Below are 24254 nucleotides of genomic sequence, written 5' to 3'. Positions count from 1 at the left end.
GAAGAACACGTTGGTGGAATTGACATTTGAGGTTATGTATTTACATCATCTTGCACGTTATTTATAAAGATCTGAAAAGAGTATACACAAAATTAAATTCATATGGTCTAACGTACTGATTCGATAGTTGTAATATCGAAATGAATCATTAATTATGGAAAACATCGAAGAACTTTATTGTCATTTGACAGAAATTGAATTACACAAGCCAACTACAGAAATATATTTTGATTATTCAGACGATGTTGTTTGTCAAGTACACAACAACAATTTAACTATATACCAAGAAGGAAATATCGACGATAATATAATACAAAATTACAATATAGACGTAACCGATAAAGTGATATACGTTAAATATCTATCGATATTTAATATCGTTTTTTTGGCTACCGAAAATGAACTCATTCTATATGATATCGAAAACAAAACTAAATTGTTTACTTTATCTGTAGAAAATCCAATCATTGAAATATGTTGGAATCCTTTAGAAACGCTCCTCATTGTCATACATAAAAATTATGAAATAACTTCTTATGTTTGCTCCAAATACTCTATCGAATTTCAAAATAAATCGTATCTAGGTGCGAACGTTCCCGTTCCTATTCTCTCGGGATGGGGTTCAATTTACACACAATTCCAAGGACCGAAAAAAATGAAAAAAAACGTTGTAACACAAAAAGGTAACTATAACGATTTTTTTTTATATACCATTAAGATTTTAATTATTGTAGACGTTCAAAAGGCTCCTACGGGTCCGCCTAAAATTTCATGGAGAGGTAACGGGGAATTATTCGTAGTAAATTATTTTTCAAACAATCAACGTAATATTAAAGTATTTGACGCCGATTTGAACGCATTGAATCAATCGGAACCATATACGAACCTACAAGACGTCGTGGCTTTTATGGGAAAAGGACAATGCATTGCTTGTGTCGCAAAAAATGAAGAAAATATCAAATTAGTGATTTTTGAAAAAAATTGTAAAGTTAAAGCCGAATATGACATGCCCGACATTAAGGTAACTAAAATTAATACGCTTACAAAAACAAACAGCTAGAATTGGAACAATATAGTAATTTGGGTCAGAATTTGAACTGTTCTAAACACACTGTTCAGTTTTACCACTGTACCAACATTCACAATCACACTGAAGCGCGTTTCTATAACCAAGTTATCATCTTCAGGGAAGACGAACTCTCTGAAGAAGCCAACTTGGTTATCGAAACGTGTTTCAGTCTAATTGTGACTGCTAGTAGTGGTAATAATAAACAGTGTGTTCACTATATTTACGAGGGGGGTTCGAATATAATCGAGAAAAACGCCGTACGTACGTGCCACGACCGTGAGTGAACGTTAAGTACTGATCACCGTTGCGCGACGTATTTTCATTAGTTTTCCGATGTAAAAAGGCATTAATTCACTAAATTAAACCGGTATTGAATACCCGAGTAGGTTCACTGTAATCGAATAGGCCGAAAATGACCGCGAAATAGTCGAAAATGATACGAACGAACGGCGCGAACCGGCATCACGTCCGACAATATTCGTCACGTAAAAAAAACACGCGATTGGTTCCCAAACTTCAAAAATCCATCCGGTTGGAAGTTTTTTAACGCGAAACTACACTACAAACGTCGTTCGAAGCGAAAACAACCAGATCCATGGATAAAATTATTCTGGGAGTAATGTACCAACAACAAGAAGAAGAAATACCGGAAGGAAAAGGAAAAAAAATCACAGAGTGTCAGTTCGTTTCACCGAGCCGGCCACTTAAGGAATCTTCGTCAGTCTATCCATTCTCCAAACTGAATACTGGATCGTCGCGATTTGATTCGAGTATTTCCAGATACATTTGGCCCTAAAAAAACTATCGACTCGCGCGTAACGCCCGTACAAACCCTCCGGGAAAGTTTAATCCTTCTTCTTGAGGATTCTGGTTCGGTTCGGCTGGAAAATCATCAAGTGCGTCGAGGAAACGCCGAATAGTACAAAACTTTTCGGTATTCGTCGCGAAACACGATAGGAAATTCGAAGTTGATCGACGCCAGCGCCGCCGGTTCCGCATTTCACGGTTACCGGTCGTCGAGAACGCGGCGCGTCGTCAACAGAGCCCGATTTTAAGAATTACTGGCGCGCGGAAATTCGATCTTCTTGAGGAAATCATCAAGTGCGTCGAGGAAACGCCGAATAGTACAAAACTTTTCGGTATTCGTCGCGAAACACGATCGGAAATTCGAAGTTGATCGACGCCAGCGCCGCCGGTTCCGCATTTCACGGTTACCGATCGGCGAGAACGCGGCGCGTCGTCAACAGAGCCCGATTTTAAGAATTACTGGCGCGCGGAAATTCGATCTTCTTGAGGAAATCATCAAGTGCGTCGAGGAAACGCCGAATAGTACAAAACTTTTCGGTATTCGTCGCGAAACACGATCGGAAATTCGAAGTTGATCGACGCCAGCGCCGCCGGTTCCGCATTTCACGGTTACCGATCGGCGAGAACGCGGCGCGTCGTCAACAGAGCCCGATTTTAAGAATTACTGGCGCGCGTCGAACGATTCGGTTCTGAAATCGTCGAAATTCGATATTTTCTCGAAGCATTGCATTTGTCTCGATCGCATTTGATCCGTCCTCGTATGTATTTAACATTTGGTAATAAATAAATTAATAATTTCGTATTATATATTACAGGGCGCGGTAAAAAAGTTACTTTATCATCCTCAAATGAATATATTGACTGTTTCGTTCGTCGATAAAGTACAAAACAGTTTTATAAACATCTATTTGTACTCGAACGGTAGATGGTTTTTGAAACAACAACTTTATTACCCGCCGAAAACACGTTTGCACAATTTCCAATGGTTAAATCAACAAGAAATTTTATTTACGACGTGCACTTTAATAGTATACACGTCGCGTTACATCGAAAATCGTTATTTTCGATTCGTGATCAACAGAAGTCCGAATACCGCAATTGTGGCCGTCGTCGACGGAAAAAACATCAATTTCAGTTTGTTCGATAAAAAAATCCTACCCCCGCCGTATTATTATCTCAATTTCGAAAACGATATCCCCGTAAACAGGATAACGTTTCACCCGATAAGAAATATTTGCGTCGCCGTCGATTCCTATTTCTACGTCAAAATTTTATATATAGAAGACGAAAAAATCGACGAGATCCTTCGCGTAAAAGATTACGAATTCGATTTAATCAATTTCCAATCGTTAAATTGGCACGAAAATCGATTAGAAATAATATTACATAGCAACGATGTTAACAAAACGATTAATAACGTCGATAAAGAAATAACGGTTACGATAAAAACGGAAAATCCCAGCGCCCATCTCTATTTACCGTACAGCGATACCAACCTAATTTTACCGTATAAAAAATTGGATTACAACAGTCGCTATATATACATAACCAAACATTTAATACAAGATTTGACGTTCGAATTCGCCTTGTCGTCGAATCGAGATTTGTACGTCAACGATAACTTGGTGTGTTCCGGTATAACGTCGGTGTACGTGTTCAAGAATTACTTGATTCTGACGCATTCGAATTCGAAATTATACTGCATACGTTTACAAGATTACGCCATTTACACCAACGACATCAACTTAAATACCCTATTCAACAGGGAAATCGAACGGGGGGGCGCGATCTTAACTTGCACCGACCTGACGTCCCCTCAAATAATATTACAAATGCCCCGGGGTAACTTAGAAACAATAAGTTGCAAAATGATAACGATCGACGTTATCGAAAATATGTTGAAGGAAAACAAATGGTCCGACGTATTGCACGTACTTAGAATCGAAAAGGTCAATTCGAACGTACTAATCGATTTAAATCCCGATCGATTCCACGATCGTATCGAGGATTTCGTCAGAGCTGCGAAAAACAATATAATATTAATGAATATAGTGACGGAATTTAACGTGAACGAAAATTGTTTTAAGACGTTTTATCAAAATTATTCCCCGTTTTTAACGCCCAAATTGAATTATAACAAACGATCGATTATAGAAGACATATTGAATTATCTCGTATCTACCGATTGCGTTAAAAATTTATCGAGTATAGTGGCCATACAACAAAAACACGTTTCGTTAAAATCCGCTTTGAAATCGATTAAAGACATATACAATATCGATAGGATCGAAAACGAATCGATTTGTAGCAAAATATTGAAGCAGCTGTTGTTGCAAGAATATTTTAAAGACGTCGAAAACGCCGCCTACAATTTATTCGACATCGATTTTTTGTCGTTGGTTTACCGGAACAGTATGGAAGATCCGAAAGTCTACGAACCGGAAATAAATTATTTGAGAGATATGGACGTTATGGAGAGGAAGTTTAAGATGTGCGTGCGCGGTAGAAACCTCAGCGGGGCCGTTAAATATCTGTTGAGATACCCGATAGCCGACGAGGAATCGATAACGAATTTCATAGTTAGAAATCATTTGGAGGACGTTGCTTATTTGAGTATCGAAAATTACCATAAACATTTCAAGTTGGTGACCGTTTTGTACGCGAAAACTTTATCGGTGGCGAGGAGATACAACGAAGCGGGGATGATTTTGAAACGGGCCAAATTGTACGGGGAGGCTTTGATGGAATATAAAAGAGGATTGGAATGGCGGGAAGTTGTTAGTCTTATTAAAAAATTGAATTACAATACCGAGGATGAGGTTAAATTGTTGAAGGAATTGGCCGAGGATTTGGTTAAAGTACGCAGAACCGACGACGCCGTTATATTGCTAGAAACTTATATAAAGGATTATAAGACGGCCGTGAACGTGTTATTCGAACAGAACCATTTCAGAAAATCGATTTGTTTGGCTGAAACTTATCGAGAATATCATTTTATAGGTAAAAAAAAGTGTTTTTATATTGATTTTTTTTCGTTACGCGATTATTCGTTTTTAGGAACGCAAATAATACCGAAACTACTTGAATATATGTCGACGGTGTTGGAAAAAATCGATAATTATTCTGATCTGATCGATAAATTTACGGCGCGATTGGAAATTGTGAGGGAAGAGAGAATTTCGAAATTTCAAAAAGCCTCTTTGGGTATATACGACGATCAGGACGATCTGTATTCGGATACGTCGAGTTTGATATCGTCTTCTAATTCAAGATCCACTTCCAGATCTAGAGGGTACGTAAAATATTTTATCGTTAGTGTCGTCTCGCGCTGTATTTAAAAAAAAAATGTGTGACGTATTTTTTTTTGGTAATTCGTAGTTTCGGTACAATCTCGGTATGTTTTTCGTTTCGAATTATGGTACGGTTTTAACGGAACTTACTGTCGTTTTAGCAGAAAAAAAATACGAATTTTTTCGTCTCGCGCTGTATTTTCAAATTAATATGATTAAATATATCGGTTTTTTTTTTTGAAAATTTTTTGGATACGTAATAATCTTGGTACGTTTAAATTGAGTTAATACAGAGATAATTACGATTAACGTCGTTTTATAGAGACTTTTTTCTAAAAAAAATACCGAAATATGTTGATTTTTTGCAAAAATTGTGATATTGGATTAATTTCAGTACCTATATTCGTTTTAATCAATTTACATCGTGTTAACTAAAACTAATATCGATCCCTAATGTCGTTTCACACTGTATTATCAAAGATACATAACCTAATATATCGTTTTTTTCGAAAACTTTCGAATATGGAACAATTTGACGATTTTAAATTAAATTTATTGCTTATATCAAATCTTAATACGGTATTAACCGAAACTAGTGTCGTTCCACCCTGTATTTTTCCAAAAAACCTTCAAAATATGTCGATTTCCTTCAATATTTGTCAAAAATTCATTAATTTTAGCACCTATATTCGCTTTAATCAATTTACATCGTGTTAACGAAAACTAATATCGATCCCTAATATAGTTTCACACTGTATTATCAAAGATACATAACTTAATATATTGTTTTTTACGAAAACTTTCGAAAATGGAACAATTTGACGATTTTAAATTAAATTTATTGCTTATATCAAATCTTAATACGGTATTAAGCAAAACTACTGTCGTTTCACCCTGTATTTTTTCAAAAAAAAACTTTAAAAAACGTCGATTTTCTTCAATATTTGCCAAAAATTCATTAATTTTAGTACCAATATTCGTCTTAATCGATTTATACAGTGCTAACCTAAACTAATATCTGTCCCTAGTGTCGTCTCACACTGTATTAATTTCATTCTTAATACAGTGTTGTTCAAAACTAACGTATATATATATACGTTATGAAAATAACGAGATATATATGTTGGAATAAAAATATTATTCAAACTAAAAATATTTTTCTACGTAAATAAAATTCCATTCTAACCTTATCTTTTTTATTTTCTGATAGGGGATGTTTGCATTACAAAACGGGTAGTAGATTTCTACATTTTACAGGATCAACCGACACTAATATTTCATACTATCGTCCCAAATTGTATTTTCAAAAAAAAAAATTTCATGAAGTTTATTTTAATTCGTAATACAGTGCTTGTCAAAACGCTGTCACTTGTCACTTGTCGCATTTCGTTTTAAAAAAATCGAATTTTACCGAAACGACACGAAATAGTATACAGAGTGATCAGCGTTTTGTTCAATTTATAATACAGTGTAAATCAAAACTAAATATCGATTTGACGCTTTAAAACACCAATAGAACCTCGTTATCGTCGAGAAATCGTCGAAAAGAAGAAAGGAAAAAAATCGATCTCAAAGAGGGAGGTTTTTACGAAGATATAGCTCTAATTAGAACTTTGCACATCTTGTACGGGGAAATTATGAATCTCGGCGAGGAAGTTAGAGAATTGTGTTTGGCGGGATACGGATACGACGTCGAATTAACTACTCGGTTACACAAGAATTTATGCGAATTGCAAGATAAGATTGTCGAGAAGATCCCCAAAATTTGGCCCGAGGTGTTTGTTAAAGAAGACGAATCGACCGACGTCGTAGTTTCCGCAATTATACAAAACAAACAAGATTTGGGTAAGTACCGAACACACGCGTCATTTAATTTTTTTTACGCATCAAAATTGAAGCGAAACTTTTTTTTTTATTACGGAAAATAACCGAATTCTAACGAGAAATTTTATATACGGGGTGTGTTGATTTTATTGTATTAAACGAATTTCGATTATTCCAAATCGAAATTTATATCATTTTGAATTAATTATCGGTGTCTGTTTTTGATTATACTAAAAAATTTTCTTTTTTTCGTCCCCTTTTACAGATCCAGAATTCCGTTCTCCCCCCCAAACGTCGCAACTTAAATCTTGGAGGTTGGAATTATTTTTATAATTTTTTATTTCATTTATACGTACGTAAATCAAGAGAAAATAAATTTCTATTTATATTTAACAAGTTTTTATATTGATATTTGGATTTAATCTCGACGGAGGGGGGGCTGGAAAAAATTAGAACATTTTTCTTCAAAAGCGATTCGATATTATCACCCTGTATGTTAAAAATCGATTGGTGTAAGATCCACGGAACGAGGTTGGCTACTAGATTCAATTTCGACTGAAATTTCCGTTTTATATTATCACCCTGTATACTTCAGAGCTATTCTAAGCAGGGACCCCGAATAAAACAATGTTTTATTCACACCCTGTATGTTAAAAGTCGACTGGTGTAAGATCCAGGGAACCAAAAGGAACTGCATTTAAAAAAACTTCATTGTATTATCACCCTGTATACTTCAGAGCTATTCTATGAAGGGACCGCGAATAAAACAATGTTTTATTCGCACCCTGTATGTTAAAAGTCGACTGGTGTAAGATCCAGGGAACCAAAAGGAACTGCATTTAAAAAAACTTCATTGTATTATCACCCTGTATACTTCAGAGCTATTCTATGAAGGGACCGCGAATAAAACAATGTTTTATTCGCACCCTGTATGTTAAAAGTCGACTGGTGTAAGATCCAGGGAACCAAAAGGAACTGCATTTAATAAAACTTCATTGTATTATCACCCTGTATAATACAGAGCCGTTTTATGAAGGGACCGCGAATAAAACAACGTTTTATTCGCACCCCGTATGTTAAAAGTCGACTGGTGTAAGATCCAGCGAAGTGCAATTTAAAAAAACTTATTACATTATCACCCTGTATGATACAAATGTATTCTATTGATGAAAACTGCGTGAAGAAATAATCAAAACGAAAAAATCTAGTGGCTACTAATTTCAACCTCGAAAACATCGTTGTTTTATCACCCTGTATAATACGGAGGCGTTTTAAATATCTCAACTGTCGATCAAATATGAAAAAAAATGTTGATACAAGATCCAACAAAAGTGATCACCCTGTATGATACATAGGCATTTTATAAACCAAAACTGTTAACTTGAATCGATTGGTGAAAAAAAAATCGATTCTGAAAACGAGATGGTTGTTCAATCGCAATTTTAATCGATTATAACCGCAATTTAAAAAAAAAATTACTAGTATCATCACCCTTTAAGGTACAGAGGTATAAATCGATGAAATATTTTATCAATTGATTGGATATCATTTGAAACGTGCGATGAAAATAATCGATTGCTGTAAGATACTAATATCGAGGTGGCTGTCTAATGTCGTGGGAAAAGGCTGACAGATACTGTGTTTACGTCATATTTCCGTTATGGGGGATCAAAACAACTACTGACAACAATTTGAGGTTTGTTTACTAAAAACATTGTAAACTTTCGAGAATTGATTGGAAATGTAAATGAATTATTGAAACATGTTCCTTCTGTAGTTCGGGGGCTAGTGATAAGTTTTTCACTCGAGAAACATATTGTGTAAGTGCTAATAAGTGTTAATTGTTGTGGTGTAACGTGTAAGTATTGTATTCTCCAGTTTATTAATTTGTTTATCACTCTAATAATTGTTAATTATATTCATATAAATTGTAATTGTTAACAATCTAATTTACTTTTGTTCTTAGGAATAAAATAATTTTTCGCCAATGGCGTGTAGTCGATTTATTTGAACCCTTAATGTACCTTTAATCTAATTTTGAATCAAAATTATCAATCGCGTTATAACCTTGTATGAATTGAAATTGAAAGTTTTTTTCTTAGGCTTTTATTGATTTTAATTTTATATTATAACTAAAAGGAAGGAAAGTTATGGAAAAATACAAATTTTCATTTGAATACGATTTTATTTCTAAACAAATATATATACAACAGTTAAAATCACAGATAAACACAGAAACTATAAAAATATATTTAATTATTTTAATAAAATAAGTATATAAAAAAGTATGATTCCGTTTAAAATCTATGATTTCTGCCAAATTTTTCTTTCAAAAATAATTATTAACAATTTTATTTAATTATTTAATATCACATATTTGGTATTAATACTTAAAATTCAAATGAAAATGATTTTTTATGCAAAGAGCCTCCACAGACTCATATTTTTATCACTTAACTTTCATTAATGAATTCAACTGAATTATTTTAACAGTTGTTCAAAAATATCCAATATTTTCATAATAAAACAAAATAAATTAGATACATTTTAACACATTCCTACTAATTTTCTGACAGCAATGTATTTGAAAATTATCTCAAATTTACCCTTCAGGAATTTCAAATAACCTAGTGAATATAATTCTTAAGTCACTCCATCAATTTTCATTTTTTTCAATCAGAAAAATTGTTGGGAAAATGCACAAAATTGATTTTTACAGTTCTTACCAGGTTTTTACCAGCAACTTATAGATTCAAAATATATTTTGATCCTCTAAATTCGAATCCAATATCAGATTCCACTTTTTTAAACAAAAAAACACTTTTTTGGATATTTTACCAACAATTTTTGTGATTAAAAAAAAATTAGGGGTCGAAGGATCTCGAATGGGGATACCTGCCACGATGGTGGACGGGGAAAAGCCTCTCAGCTATAAGTTGGTACCAGATAAATCCGAGAAGAGTGAAAACCACCATAAGGGAGGAGTCGACGTATATATACAAATTTCTATTCTTCTTGTCCCTATGAAACGAGGAGGGTGGTTAGGTGATGATGCGATGCGATGTCTTCCGGTAAAAATTATATATACGGGGTAATCCAATAATTTCTCATTAATTGGAAACATTCCGATTCCGAATTACGAAATGGAATTTCACAAAAACGCGCATACCACGATTAAAATCAATACTAGAATAGGAAAAATAACGTAAACCTGCATCCTAGGTTTACAGGTACTGGTTAATAAGGTGATGTCGTCTTCTTCGTGTTCGATCCCGTCTCTAGTGGGCACTTCCACTACGAATATTTCCGTGGAAAGCAGATGTATTGGAAATTCGCACACGGTTTTATTCACGCATTCTTTACTGCTGGTGGCGTTTTTGAAACCGTAAGTGGTTTTGTATATATCGAAAACGGCGTGCATCATATTTATAGTTATATCGTTATCAGAATAAAATATGTAATAATAATATCCGTCCGAGGCGATCGTGTGTTCGGTTATCATCCGATTGCTTTCGTCCAAATATTCGATGTTTTTACAATTTCGGCTCGGTTGAAAACTGCGCGACAATAAAATTTTACCATCGTAACAAGTTAGAAGTTCAGTTTCGAAACTCGATACGCTCATTTCGCTTTCTTCCACGTCCAAACCGGACGCGTTCCTTGCGTTACCTCCGTGTTTTATGTGAGCGTCCAAAGCCGATATATCCCTCTTTTGTCGATCGATTGAATTTTCTGCAAAAAAAAAATTAGTTACTGTTCTTTATTTATATCCAACAACGAATTTACAAAACCCCTACAACAATCCGGAACCGTCAAGAACTTTACTGTACTATTTAGAGTTATAAAATTGTTTTTTGGGTAATGTAAATCGATTTATGAATGTTTTTATATCAATTGTGTCAAAATAAATTAGAAAAAAAGAACTTTACAACAAAAAACAAATAGATTTAGATTGTTTTATACTCGTTAAAACCAAATTGAAGATGTAGTTTCAATTTTATTAGCATATTTTTCAGATTAGATGTATCAAATAATGTTTTTCAATATTAAGATAGTTTTGAATCTTGCCAATTCAATAAAACACGTATTTACTCCAAATAGAACAAATTAAAAGGCTTTTTTAGTCCTGCAACTTCAATTTAAGGACCTAGTTTTGAGTTTCTTTTTAAAATTGATGAATATATTAATACCACGAATGGTTTTTAATATTTAAATAGTTTTAAATCATGTCACGTGTTTATCTTACTAAACAGCCAACATAACTGGAATTCTTAGCACCGACAAAATCTAAATCAAATTATTGCTCAAATTTTATGTTTTTATGAAAATTTTATTGTAATAAAACTTGAAAAAACAAAAAAAATTCAACTATAAAGGTATAATTTCTTTAAAAACGTTACAGCTAAAAAAATTCTATGTAGCAAGAAAAAAAAACAATTATCTTGAATTTATGAGACCTAAGAACATACTAACCTTCTAGATTCCTTCTGAGTTTGTCAATTTTCTTTTGCCATTCCTTCAAATGCTTTCTGGAATGTCTTAATTTAGGTACACGTCCGATTTGTTGATAAGTGTCGTTTTCTTGAGCCTCATAATATTGATTCACGTGACTGCTTTTCTTTCTTCTCACTCTCGTTAACGACAGATCCCCGTATCCGTTATTATCATCAGACATATCTTCTTCCGCTTTATTATATTCTTCTTCTAAATCGTTGTTTGGTATAATACCTAAAAAAAACTTTCTCTAGAGGGTTAAAACATTATGAAACAAACTTCCAACACTTAATAGATGATAAATATTCATCTAAACAATACATTTTTTACATTACAGTATTTGAAGCCGGTCCCTGTGTTTTCTATATACACTTTTCGATATATAAATCTATATTTGTAATTTATATTTTAAAACGTACCTACAAAATCTGCTGGTTTTTCGTTTTGATAAGATACTATCACTTTATTGGAATCTGCATCCATTTTGGCACCGTATTTTCCGTTTTGCTTCATAATATTGCACGTGTTCAAATTTTTGTCTCCTCTTACAACTAAAATTCGAGCGCCGACATACCGAGAACATATCTGAAATAAAAACAAATGATGATGATTTTAAGTATTCGTATGAAAAAAGAAAAATAATTCGTAGTGTATAGGGGAAAAAACTTTACCTTTAATTTGACTTTAGATCCTTTCAATAGGTAAAATCCCCAATATTCCAATGTATCATCAGGTAATGACATCGATTTTTTTAGTCTAAAACAAATACTTGCTAATAAAATAGCATAAAATTGTGTGACATAAGAATATACGAATAAAAAAATAACTAATAGTTTTTCGATTTCTTTAACCAATACAAAAACTTCTAATCTATTTTAAGAACATCATGTCCAGTTGATCCAAAAACGCGTAGTTCAAATGTACCAATTTTACATAGATAAAACTAAATTTTTTGACAGCTTTGTTTATGGCTATTCACGTAAGTATCTATGTTTATAATATTTACCTAATATGTTTGACCTTCTCACTTTTATTTGGTTTGTTCGGTAACTGAAACGCATTAAAAGTCGAATTCATTTTTAATCCTAATGATTCGCAAAATATAGAAGAAACTCCTTCGGTAATTACTAAAACGTCAGATTCTGCTACAGGGTAAATAACATCAGCGAAAACTTGATGTCTGAGGTATAAAGGAATAATTATAAGTATTGTTGGGAGAATCGCAGTCATTACACAAAAAAATAATACACGTTTGGCGCCGTGCATTTTTCCTTTTTCTAAAAAAGAAAACGTAAAAATCTAAATTTAGTTTTAATAATAATAAAAAGGTTTTAAGTGAACGTGTCATTGTTTGTAACGACAAACCGCTTTAGATCTGTGGTGCATTTTACATTTACTTTGTGCTGTTGCCAGATTTTCTCGCACATTGAGAAAAAATGCCTTATGAGTCTCGTTCGATTTAAATAAATTTTAAGAAATAAAATATCACTTATTTTGTTACTTATGAATATTAAAAAACATAGTATTGTACATAATTTTTGAAATGAATGTTATAATGAATAATTGGATGTACTACAAGACTTGGCATCATGTATAAACAAACGGAAATTACATCCATTCCTATGAGCATTCGAGAAAAGTGTGTTTCTTAATCTGAATCGTAAATGAAATTTGATTATCACTTTTATTCGTTTATATCGAGTTCTATAAATATATTTATCATTCAATCAAAGTATATAATTCTTGCAATAAAAATATTACTTACAAGCAACACTGATAAACTACACACTATATCTTCCTACAAATCCTAAAATGGATCCAATCACGAGAATTCAAAAATGATTTTTATTGTTTGAAATAGAAATTAAAACTTAACTTCAAAACGATTAGGTAAACTAACGAAACAAATTTATATTATGTCATAATAATTTGAACAAATATGTATTATTTTTATCAATTTACAACAGATAGATATTTATTGCATATAGCCGAGAGTATTACTACAAAAAACAGCGTTATTGCACTTTCGATATATTTTTTTTTTTGGATAACAACGTGATTTTCACAACTCATAATTAATAGTTGCACTAACTTACACTGTAATATTAGTAGCAGTAAAATTAAAAAAATAATTATCTACGTTTTTAATCAATTGTCTTAAATTGTTAACCCATCGTAAATATTCAACATTTGATAACGTTTTGATAAACACATTTTATTCATAAAATAATTCCAATAAAACTATTTATAAAACATAATTATCAATTATCGATATATAATCTGAATTTTTATAGTTTATTATTGATTATTGATAGTTTCATCACTTACTTCCGCAAATAATTTGTTTTGACGACTATAAAACAATAATTAAATCAGTTGCAATCAATTAACTCTGCTATAAATGTTCAAGACATGCAATTCTAGTTATCCATAATTAATTATAAATGATAAATATTCGTAACAGTGGAAGAAAATACAATCAGTGGCAGCTTCTAAACAAAATTTTCAAAAACAGTGTAATTTGGTATTATTTACCATAACGATTAACATATATTATTTACCCACATACAATGTTTGGATTAAATCATTAATCTTCTGAATATGAATGTGTTTTTTTTTATTTATTTTTATATAAAACGAGATTTGAAATGATAAATTACAACAATGCATATTATTTAGATAAATTAACTGAACCTCAGATTAATGAAATCGCAGGTCTAATTAGTAAGCGTTTTAAACAGAATAATGGATACCTTAAATATCGCAGTTTGGTGTGACGACTATTAGTTGGAATCATTTCAAAAAAAACACTTTATTGATTCACTTTTTCACATTATTTCTTTATTTTTAAAATAAAATATAGGTCATTGTGTTGTGTTTATATTTAATATATTGGCCTTGCTTATATCGATTACGTAGTCAACACTTCTTCTTATTTAGCTATTATTCGCCTACCACTATATTATACAAGATTATGATAAATTTTTTAACATAAAAAGTTATTTTGATTTAGATTACTAAGTATTATTGTACCATTATGCTTATTTTATTAATTTATCAATTACAAAAATAACTATCAGAATTTTTTTCTTGTTCAGATTTAGCTGTAGTGTAAATGACTTTATAACAACAAAAACTTACCAGCGAGCTCAAGTATTGAGTTGTATTTCTGTCCATTATAGTATGAAATAGTATTTGAATTTGTCATTAGTACATTAACCATTTTTAAATTAACTACAATTTATATTTTTAATTTTATATACTTTCCGCAGTTACTCTACGAATCCATACGGTTTAAAGGAATATGAGAAAATTAGATAAATCTTGTTTTCATCTCCTTATCAAATTACTATAAAATATTTACTTTTTAATTAAACTTGTAATAAAATAATCGTCCACGATATATCGTGCGTTAACAAAATTGTTTATATTGAATATAAAAAGAACCAAAGATAGTTAGTTACAGGCAATAAATACATTATTTACATACTCATATAAAAAATAATAAAGTCGTACAGTTCTGACAAAAAAATGGCAACGGATATTTCTTGGAGTTATGGCGATTAAAATCATGAAAAGAATTGAAAAGCCATTTAAATGTGTTTTTTTTTGTATACTACTGAAAGTTTCCACTAAATTATTATAAGCAATATTTATCACAAAAAAAAAACAATTACCACTAGTATATAGTTACAAACAAATTTTTGACAGTGTAGAAAGTACCTCTGTACAATATTGTTTATCTATGCGATCAAATATCTATTCTTCTTCTTTTTTAAAAATTACACTCTCAAATATTAGAACTACTACCAATAAACGTAGAAAAATAAATTTTTTAGGGGAAACGAATCAGACAAATAAGTAGTTACGAAAAGATTCAATAATGGAACTATTTAACCGTAAATAAAGTTTATGAAATTAGAACAAGGCTATCGATATCTAAGATACAATTAGCATATAGCCACATAAATTATTTTTATCTGTGCAATATTGTTTATCTATTCGTAGAAAGTGCATCTGTATAATATTTTTATCTATGTTTCTTCTTTTTCAAAGAATTACCTAATCAAACATTGGAACTACTTCTCTGTATTGGTAAAATGATCAAATCTAAATGTCAAAAAATAAATATCAATCCTTCTTATTCATTGTTTATGCAGAATTTATGACAAATAAAAACAAAAAATAAATTTGTACTCGTTTATTGCAAAGTAAAATGTCATCAACATATTACATATTCAAAAATATAAATAAATTAAATCACAACGCTAGTTAAAGATTCGTAAAATCCATCCTCCCCTAGAGAACTCATATTAGAAATATGTACAGTATTAAAATCGCATTTACCGAATTCATAATCTTTGTACTTTTCCATTATTTTCGTGGCGTCAAAATTAACTCTTTTCGCCCACTTTTTTTTCGAATTCCTGTATTTCGTATTCATCAAAGTCATATGTAATTTAATCTGTTCCTGGTGTTGTTTCAATAAACCTAAGACAATGAAAATCCACAATTCTTCTCGTTAAACAAAACGCCAATTTGCAAATGGGGCAAATAAAAAAATACAGGTAGTAACAATATATTTGAAAACCAGTAGCCTGTGAAAAAAATATTAAAGTTACCTTTTTGGTAAAAATGTTCTGATAATTGATTTGCAATATCTTGTAAACTAATTTCTTCAGTTTCATTATAAATTTTTGCTTTTGCATATAACACATCGACTTTTTTATAGTTTCCATTCATACAATCAATACCAGCAACGTGAATTTTAAGTTCGCCATTTTTTTGTTTTAAAGGCCTAAAAAACGTTTGACAAATCACTAATTTAACAATTCAAATTCATCTTATATTCCAGATAAAAAAATAACTACAAATATGGATAAAGTGTTACATACTTCAAGACATTCTCATTGAATTCCTCCAAAGCCAGAACGGCCTCATTTTTTTCTCTATCATTCAATAAGACTAATATGTTTATTGTAAGATGTAGTTTAAGAGGACTCTGAAAAATTGATTCTTCAACACCACGTAAACTCGTATCATTCAATATTTCACTTTTAAAATTTTCAAAATTACTTCTTATTTCCTCATTTACTAAAGGAATTGAAGTGAATTGTAAAGGCAATGATCTATCTCTTATATAACCTATAACTGAGTGTAATTCAATCAAAGCATCTCTTATATTATCCTCAACTCCTGATATTATCAATTTTCTGTTGTTACCATAACTTGGTACTGATATAGTAGTTTTGGTTTTGTTTTTTAACAAATTCAAATCAAAGAAATCATTACATTTGAGTTTTGTGTAATATAACCTAAAATAATGAACAAAAAAATATAAAACATACTAGGTACTGTAAGGCCCATTTTAAACTGTGAAAATATTAAATTAGGAAAAACAAAATCTTTTCTTGTTACACTCTAAACTAAACTTTGATTCATAATAATATAAAACAAAACTTACTGTGGTAACTCAAAGCTTGTGTATAAAGTTCCGTCTTCTAAAGTATCAAAATCAATGTTATACATATCATAATTTTCAAAATCCGATGTACCTATATATAAACAACGTTTATAATTATAGGTCGTTATTTTTTAGTTATTTTATCACCTGTTAATGGATGAGGACTCACAGTTTGCCTTTGTTTTCCATTAAAATGTTTAATGTTGAAGCATTTACCATCTATCCACATACGAATAGGTTTTTTGATTCCGATTGTTTTCATTCTTATTCCGTTCATTTTTTCCATTTATGAATAGATTAAGTAATTTTTTCAGACTACTGAAACTTTTCACTAAATCATTATAATTATTGAAAAAACAAATTTTAAACCCATCCCGATTAACAAAAAACAATAAAATGAATAAAGTATGTGACAGTAGAACAGTGCTACCAACATATAAGATACAACTACTTTATAAACTATTTTTGTCAGTGTAAAATAACCTCTATATAATATTGTTTATCTATGCTTCTTCTTTTTTAACATAACCTTGTCAAACATCAGAACTACTTCTAACTTCTTTGTTTTTGTAAAATTGTCAACTCCAAATGTCAAAAAACAAATTTTAATCATTTTTTTATATAAACAATAGATATTTAAATATTAAATGGCATCGATTCGCGTTCCCGAACAAAAAGTAATTCTATGTGGAGAGTACGGTGTAGGAAAAAGTTCAATTTTTAGAAGATTTGCAAACAATACTTTTGTAACAGCCACAGATCGAAAATCAACTTTGGGATTGGATCATTGTTCTAAAATATTTCAGTTATCTGATAGAGATTTGAAGGTAGATATTATCATATAATCTATATACATTAATTTTCAAAAATAATAATCCTTATTAAAATACATAATGAATATTGAATAAATAATTTTACTACAGTTGCAATTATGGGATACAGGAGGAATGGAAAGAGTAGCTTCTATTACATCCAGTTACTATAAATTCGCCGAAGCAGCAATCTTAGTTTTCTCTTTTGATAATCCCGCTTCATTTCACGTCTTATCCCAACATTTATTAGATATAGTTACATATGCAGAAAATGCAAAGATATTTTTATGTGGAAACAAATGTGATTTAATCGGAGATACGCCACAAATAACTGACGGAGAAATCGAAGCTTTTTGGTAAATATAATTTCAATATAATTAGATAAACCCGATAAATATACAATTTTTTTATTAGTGAACAATGTCATAACCTCGTTTCGGGAATTTACAAAACTTCCTGTAAAACAGGTGAGGGTCTAGAAGCAATGTTCAAAGATGTAGCAGCTCAATTAGTGAATATGAACAGATCTAGATTGGAGTTACAAAGTATGGAGCAGCACGGTTTTAAGATAATTCCGTATGAAGATGAACCACAAGAAAACAATTGCATATGTTAAATTTTATAAAAATAATACTCTCTTAGATAATCATTTTTTATATAAATTATCTAAAAAAATTTGATTTATTTCATCTAGAAGCCAAAAAAGCTTAAATTCTATAGTGAAACTAGTCCAAGTTGAGTGATTTGTCTTGTGAGGAGGTTATATTGGTTATTTTCCATGTTTCCTGTAATTAGGTTTTCGGCCATGTGATTATACAGTTATTGAATGTCCTGGAGTATTTTAAAATGTTTTGGAACTATTTTTTAGAACATAAAAAAAGTCTAGGGTCTTGGAATGGTTATAAAAACAGAAAACGTCTAGAATGGAAGGAAATTGATATTTTTAGTTCATAAAAGCATCAAAATTTCTAATAGAAAGGTTGATTTCTGGTGTAAAAATTACCATTACCAAGTATAAATACTTTTTTGTAATCTATTGTCGAGAATCTGTGATTAAATCGTAGTTTTACTTATCAAATTTTTACAGGTGATTATGGTTCGTATATTTTCAAATGTAATACTGACTTATTAACGTTTTTATTAATTATTTTGAAAATTAACTTTTAAATAATACCAGTATAAAATACTGACAATTTTTTTAATGAATCAGTTTATTTTACGATTCAAGGATTGAAATCGAAGATTCGAGATCTGTGATGGCGATATTAACATTTAAATTTTGATTGTTCAAAAAAGTATGTAACAAGAACTGAATTTTTTTAATAAAAAAATTTCTTGACTTTTTGTTGTATTTTTTTAACATACCTGTTATTAACACAGTTTCCAAGATATATTGACAATGTGCACGTGAAGAAGAGGAAGGAATAGATTTAAAAAAAATGTTTTTTGGTAATTATATAATAATACAAGAGGAATATTTCAAAACGTATCTTATTAATATTCAAATGATTCGATTACATAATATACTATCACATTATCGACTTTTCTCACCTTTACTCCTATTTATATTCGCAGGACTATAATTTATATAAAAATAGATCTGTTTTAATAAAATTCTCAAAATAATTGGAACAAATATGAAAATATCAAATGTTGAATGCATATAATGTAAAACTCTTGCCACTAATCCTCCAAATATATTACCAAGCGATTCACGTAGTCAACGAATTTGAAATTCGTAATTTTATTTAATATGAAACTGATTGTTGTAAACAAATTGGTATATCAACTACAAATAATCAAATCAGGGCTATCAACATCTAAGATACAGCTGGTATTGCCACAAAACTATTTTTAACTGTGTAGAAAATACCTCTATATAATATTGTTTATCTATGTAAATAATATATTTTTCTTCTTTTTCAAAAAATCATTTTACATAACATTAGGACTACTTCTGGCAAACGTAGAAAAATATTTTTTTTATGGGAAACGAATCACACAAATAAATAACAAAAATTTCATGAAAATAAAAATTCAATAAATACGAGTGCATTTAAAGAAGAAAAAAAAATTTATTATTATATCTGGCTACAAATAATTCTTTAAATTTGTTAACCACGCATCGTATTTTTCTTTCGTTTCTTGATCTTAAAATTTGTCTTAAAAAACAAATTTTAACCGAAACAGACTAAAAACGTAAATTTAAACTGTTAAAAAAATAGTTACATCAAAATATTTTCATACAACTCATACATAATCTTCAATTTTTATCAGTTCTAACAACATTAAAATTAAAGATATCCTTTACATAAAAAAAATCAACGTTACCCTTTAACTTAATGTTGTGACCACTTAATCGCCTTCAAATCAATTCCTTCCTGTACCATTTCCCACAGGGGACTCATTTCCCTCAACCTAGTGACGTGCTGTATACATTTTTGAGCGGTATAATCAACTTCATCTTCTGTAGTAAAACGTCCTATGCCGAATCTAATGGAACTGTGCGCCAGGTCTTCATCGGCCCCGATGGCTCTCAAAACGTACGAAGGTTCCAAAGAAGCCGAAGTACAAGCCGAACCACTAGACAGAGCCACGTCTTTAAGCGCCATCAACAACGATTCCCCTTCGACGTACGCGAAAGATAAATTCACGCATCCGGGGTAAGTGTTCTCTTTGTCTCCGTTTCTGATAACGTGCGTTAGAGACTTGGAGAAATGGTGGATTAATCTTTTACTTAATTTCTCGATGTGAGCGTGATCGTAGGCCATTTCTTCTTTGGCTAAACGACAAGCTTCTCCGAAACCTACGACTAGAGGTGCCGGTACCGTACCGCTTCTGATACCCCTTTCTTGACCACCTCCGCTTTGGATTGCTTCTACTCGTACGCGAGGTCGACGTCTTATATACAACGCACCGATACCTTGAAAAATTTTATCAAAAAAAAAGTGAACAACCGATTTAATTGAAATAATTTACCTTTCGGTCCGTAAATTTTATGTCCACTTATGGACATGAGATCTATGTTCATGTTATTAACATCCAGTGGGATTTTACCGACTGCTTGGGCGGCGTCCGTGTGGAAAAAAACTTTATTTTTTCTGCAAAGGTCACCTATTTCTTTTACGGGCTGTTTTACTCCTACGGAAAGTGAAAAAATTTGCAATAATCAATCAAAAACGATTCAAATTGGAGATCATTAGATTTTTATTGTAACAAAATTGAGAAATCTACAAAAATAATTGATATATAAGGAAATTAACATTGAAATGTTGCCTCCAGGAGAAAGTTGAACAAAAGAAGCAAAAAATTATTTGCTACCTAGATTAGATTTGTAATTGAATATTTGGTGAGTCCACAGAGATAAAACAGAATTAAAAAAGTCTGTTTATTAAATCACATCACAGTTATTTTTTGTTCTACTTGTCCCTAGGTGTTAGAACTACTTTTTCAAGATCCAATGTCTCCATGACTTGCTTGCAGGATCTGCAATTGTCCTCCTCTGTCATATCATTGTCTTAAAATGGTATTTGATGGGGCAATGACTTGTCAGAAGACCAATCATCAATTTAACATCATTTCAGGACATCTTGAAAAGTTTTTTAACTGATACCGTTAAAGGTGTTAAACCTGGTAGGTTTCTTTTATAAAATCCTTTAGCCATTCATTCAATTTGTTGTTGATGTAAGATCTCATGTTGTTGTTTCTCCTTTTTTCAACAAAGCTCCTATTAGGGTTACTTAATCATATTAAATCTCTTACCTATTTCATTATTGACAGTCATAATTGATACCAGACCCGTTTCCGGTGTAATAGCTTCTTCCAATTGCTCTAATGAAATGATACCATTGGTTTTAACTGGTAGATACGTCACTTTGAATCCTTCACCTTCTAAAGCTCGACAGGAATCCAAAACGCACTTGTGCTCCTGAAATAAAACAATTAAAATAATTTTATATAAAAAATAGACAACTTAACTGTTTGTGTCGTAATTATATGCTTCTTTTTTTCTTTGTAAAACCTCGCTACGCCTTTAATTGCGATATTATTACTCTCTGTAGCGCCCGATGTGAATATTATTTCTTTAGGATCTGCTCCGATGATATTAGCGACGAGTTCTCTAGCATTTTCCACGGCAGCTTCAGTTTCCCAACCGTAAGCGTGTGTTCTAGAATGAGGATTCCCGTAATATTTCGTTAAATACGGTAACATCGCGTCTAAAACCCGAGGATCCTAAAATTATCATTTTTTCAGTAATACATTAGTAATGTTGATAACAAATTAATACCAATGGTGTAGTAGCTTGTACGTCCAAATATAATGGTCTACCTTCCAAATCTGTTTTAATATTAAATTTATTTCCTGAAATTAAAATACATATAATAATACAACCTCATTTCTTGTAAAACTTACCTTCTACGTTATCATTTATATTACGGACGAATTGAATACGATTATTTTTTTTTGAAAATAAAGAAATCGGCGTTCGTAATTTATTCAACTGTCGATACATTTTGAATTTTTTATTGTATAATATTATGCAATAAAAACCGTATCAGGGATTATTTTTAATACGGCTATAAGTAACCTAAAAAAATCCAAGTTTGTGATATTTAAACAATTCTTCAAATATTTTCAGTAGTTCTAATAGTTATATAAAAAAGAAGAAAAGTTTTTTCGTGATGATTCATTTTCATTTTAGGTTTCTCTTGATAGAAAATCGGTTTAAAATAAAAGATAAAATTTCGAATATAATAAAAGTCTGAAATAGAAAATAACGTTTATGTTTATCTATCAATATATAAGCAAATTTTCAATTAAAACAGAACTAAAATCAAAACGATTCATGACGAAAATCTTATTAAAAAGTCTAAGAAGTAAAGGGTTAAAGAAAAAGAAGAAAATTTGACAGTTTAAATAAATAAATATAACTAAAATAATATTAGTTGATAAAAATATTTATTATCATGCAAGAAAATAGTGTAAAAAATTGAATTTTTATTACGATTACTATGAAATAGAACCATATTCGTTATAAAACTACACGTCAAATCATTGCTTTAAAAAGTATGTTGTTATAAAAAAATATTTTAAAAATTAAAATCTTCACAATATAATGTGGACAAATAAATTATGGAACTGTATAATTCAAAGTAAGTTTTGTGTTAGTACAACATATCTTAATAAAGTATTAAAAATGAAGTTGTTTGGATTTTATTAAAACAACTACTGGTCATTTATCCGTATTTATTTATTAAGTGAAAAAATGATTCAATACAAATAAATTTATTATAACACACGTGCAGAAGGTGAATTTTTACAATGACAAACACCCCGAATTAAAAATTTTTCAATATTTCCTGCTTGAAACTTGACAGTTGTATCAGACGGAAAATTAACTGATAATTCAAGACACCCCCTGCTAAATATAATATTATTCGGTGCTTGTGCACCAAATATTTTTTCCGAGCTTCTTTTTGTACCCTTTGTAGATTTATCCAATTTTATTCTCGTCGACGATGTACTTGATGAAGGTTTACTAGCCGATATTTGTTCCTTAATCGATGGTAAAAGCGATTGAGATTTTCTCAAAGGTACAGATTTACTACGAATCTTATCCACTGGTTTTTTATCTGGTTCCCACGGTACTCTCTCTTCGGGTATCTAGAAACAAAAATTAATATTAATAAGAAGGAAAATATAATGTAACGTCAATTGACAAACCTTAGGTGTTTGGATTTTATTTTTTTGCGGAGAACAAGCGTAACAATTAGCTTTTCTCGTTTTTTCCTTACATTCTTCATCGACATCTACTAAATCCAAAGCTAGTAGATCGTCAAAGTCAGGTAAAACAGTCTTATACATCGCTACTCTACTTAAAAAATTTGGCTGTGGCCTTTTCCATATATTATCCACTCGACTGGTTCTAGTAACATAATTTAAACGTTGCATTAAAAAGTAATTATCCTGTTCAATCCTACGGGATCGTTCTATTTCTTTTTGCTGTTTTTTTAATTTGATACAAACATGAGCGCGAAATGGTGGCGGCCCCGTATCAATTGCAGGAAGCGCTGATTGTACCTTAAATATTACCTCTTATAAACTATACATAAAACTCATTTATTTAATTACCTTTTGACGATGATACGCAAATTTACGTTGTTGCCACGGTCTAACCAATAAATTATCCTTCTTAGAAATCATTATATTTTATATACGTTTTTAAACATAATATTTGTTTTTGCGTAATGTTGGTTGTCTAGGTAAAATTGATCGGTAACCAATCATAAAACTATACTTTATGACAGCAATATAATCATAGAATAATAAAATTTAACAATAACTTTAAAATACTAAATTTCAACTTTAAAAAATAAAATAGAATAAAAAAATAATTCAATATCATTAAAACTGATAATCTATATTTGTTTATTTTGGTAGACACGATAAAAAATTTAATATTTGCAGAGTTGTTAGATTGACCGTTTTCGTCA

The 24254-nt window shown here is 30.8% G+C and overlaps 6 protein-coding genes across 10 annotated transcripts; 2 read left to right on the top strand and 4 right to left on the bottom strand.

The window, feature by feature from the left end:
- The first annotated feature begins 27 nt into the window (after nt 1–27).
- Nucleotides 28–7386, top strand: LOC130896590 (elongator complex protein 1). Its single transcript, XM_057804780.1, has 6 exons — nt 28–683; nt 735–1021; nt 2692–4876; nt 4934–5168; nt 6683–7011; nt 7256–7386. The coding sequence occupies exons 1-6, from the start codon at nt 155–157 to the stop codon at nt 7321–7323; spliced, it is 3633 nt and encodes a 1210-aa protein (XP_057660763.1). The 5' UTR covers nt 28–154; the 3' UTR covers nt 7324–7386.
- A 1769-nt stretch (nt 7387–9155) lies between these two features.
- On the bottom strand, nt 9156–14803 carry LOC130896409 (uncharacterized). Of its 4 annotated transcripts, none has more exons than XM_057804467.1 (6): nt 14626–14803; nt 12491–12761; nt 12156–12240; nt 11904–12069; nt 11464–11718; nt 9156–10722 (listed from the first exon to the last, which is right to left on the bottom strand). In XM_057804467.1, exons 1-6 carry the CDS (start codon nt 14705–14707, stop codon nt 10142–10144), a joined length of 1440 nt encoding a protein of 479 aa, XP_057660450.1. In that variant the 5' UTR covers nt 14708–14803; the 3' UTR covers nt 9156–10141. The 4 variants fall into 4 exon arrangements, with proteins under 4 accessions (XP_057660450.1, XP_057660451.1, XP_057660453.1 ...); XM_057804468.1 differs by lacking the exon at nt 14626–14803 and adding an exon at nt 14238–14358; XM_057804470.1 differs by lacking the exon at nt 14626–14803 and adding an exon at nt 13813–14021.
- Nucleotides 14804–15670: 867 nt separating this feature from the next.
- LOC130896410 (activating signal cointegrator 1 complex subunit 1) lies at nt 15671–17413 on the bottom strand. Its single transcript, XM_057804471.1, has 5 exons — nt 17096–17413; nt 16949–17039; nt 16380–16799; nt 16107–16282; nt 15671–15975 (listed from the first exon to the last, which is right to left on the bottom strand). Exons 1-5 carry the CDS (start codon nt 17232–17234, stop codon nt 15740–15742), a joined length of 1062 nt encoding a protein of 353 aa, XP_057660454.1. The 5' UTR covers nt 17235–17413; the 3' UTR covers nt 15671–15739.
- A 64-nt stretch (nt 17414–17477) lies between these two features.
- LOC130896411 (ras-related protein Rab6) lies at nt 17478–19101 on the top strand. Its single transcript, XM_057804473.1, has 3 exons — nt 17478–17775; nt 17872–18116; nt 18175–19101. The coding sequence occupies exons 1-3, from the start codon at nt 17596–17598 to the stop codon at nt 18374–18376; spliced, it is 627 nt and encodes a 208-aa protein (XP_057660456.1). The 5' UTR covers nt 17478–17595; the 3' UTR covers nt 18377–19101.
- Nucleotides 19102–19235: 134 nt separating this feature from the next.
- LOC130896362 (cysteine desulfurase, mitochondrial) lies at nt 19236–22406 on the bottom strand. 2 transcript variants are annotated; one of them, XM_057804387.1, is made up of 7 exons: nt 22174–22370; nt 22049–22122; nt 21739–21993; nt 21523–21688; nt 20740–20901; nt 20092–20683; nt 19236–19951 (listed from the first exon to the last, which is right to left on the bottom strand). In XM_057804387.1, exons 1-6 carry the CDS (start codon nt 22271–22273, stop codon nt 20100–20102), a joined length of 1341 nt encoding a protein of 446 aa, XP_057660370.1. In that variant the 5' UTR covers nt 22274–22370; the 3' UTR covers nt 19236–19951; nt 20092–20099. The 2 variants fall into 2 exon arrangements, with proteins under 2 accessions (XP_057660370.1, XP_057660371.1); XM_057804388.1 differs by having other exon boundaries at nt 19236–20683; nt 22174–22406.
- A 584-nt stretch (nt 22407–22990) lies between these two features.
- On the bottom strand, nt 22991–24015 carry LOC130896363 (uncharacterized). Its single transcript, XM_057804389.1, has 3 exons — nt 23893–24015; nt 23485–23841; nt 22991–23424 (listed from the first exon to the last, which is right to left on the bottom strand). The coding sequence occupies exons 1-3, from the start codon at nt 23962–23964 to the stop codon at nt 23050–23052; spliced, it is 804 nt and encodes a 267-aa protein (XP_057660372.1). The 5' UTR covers nt 23965–24015; the 3' UTR covers nt 22991–23049.
- Between the last annotated feature and the right edge of the window lie 239 nt (nt 24016–24254).

This window comes from Diorhabda carinulata, chromosome 7 (genome assembly GCF_026250575.1).
Source record: "Diorhabda carinulata isolate Delta chromosome 7, icDioCari1.1, whole genome shotgun sequence".
Classification (NCBI taxonomy): Eukaryota; Metazoa; Arthropoda; class Insecta; order Coleoptera; family Chrysomelidae; genus Diorhabda; species Diorhabda carinulata.
Note: the sequence above shows the minus strand (reverse complement) of the source record. Positions and strands in the feature narration are given on the sequence as shown.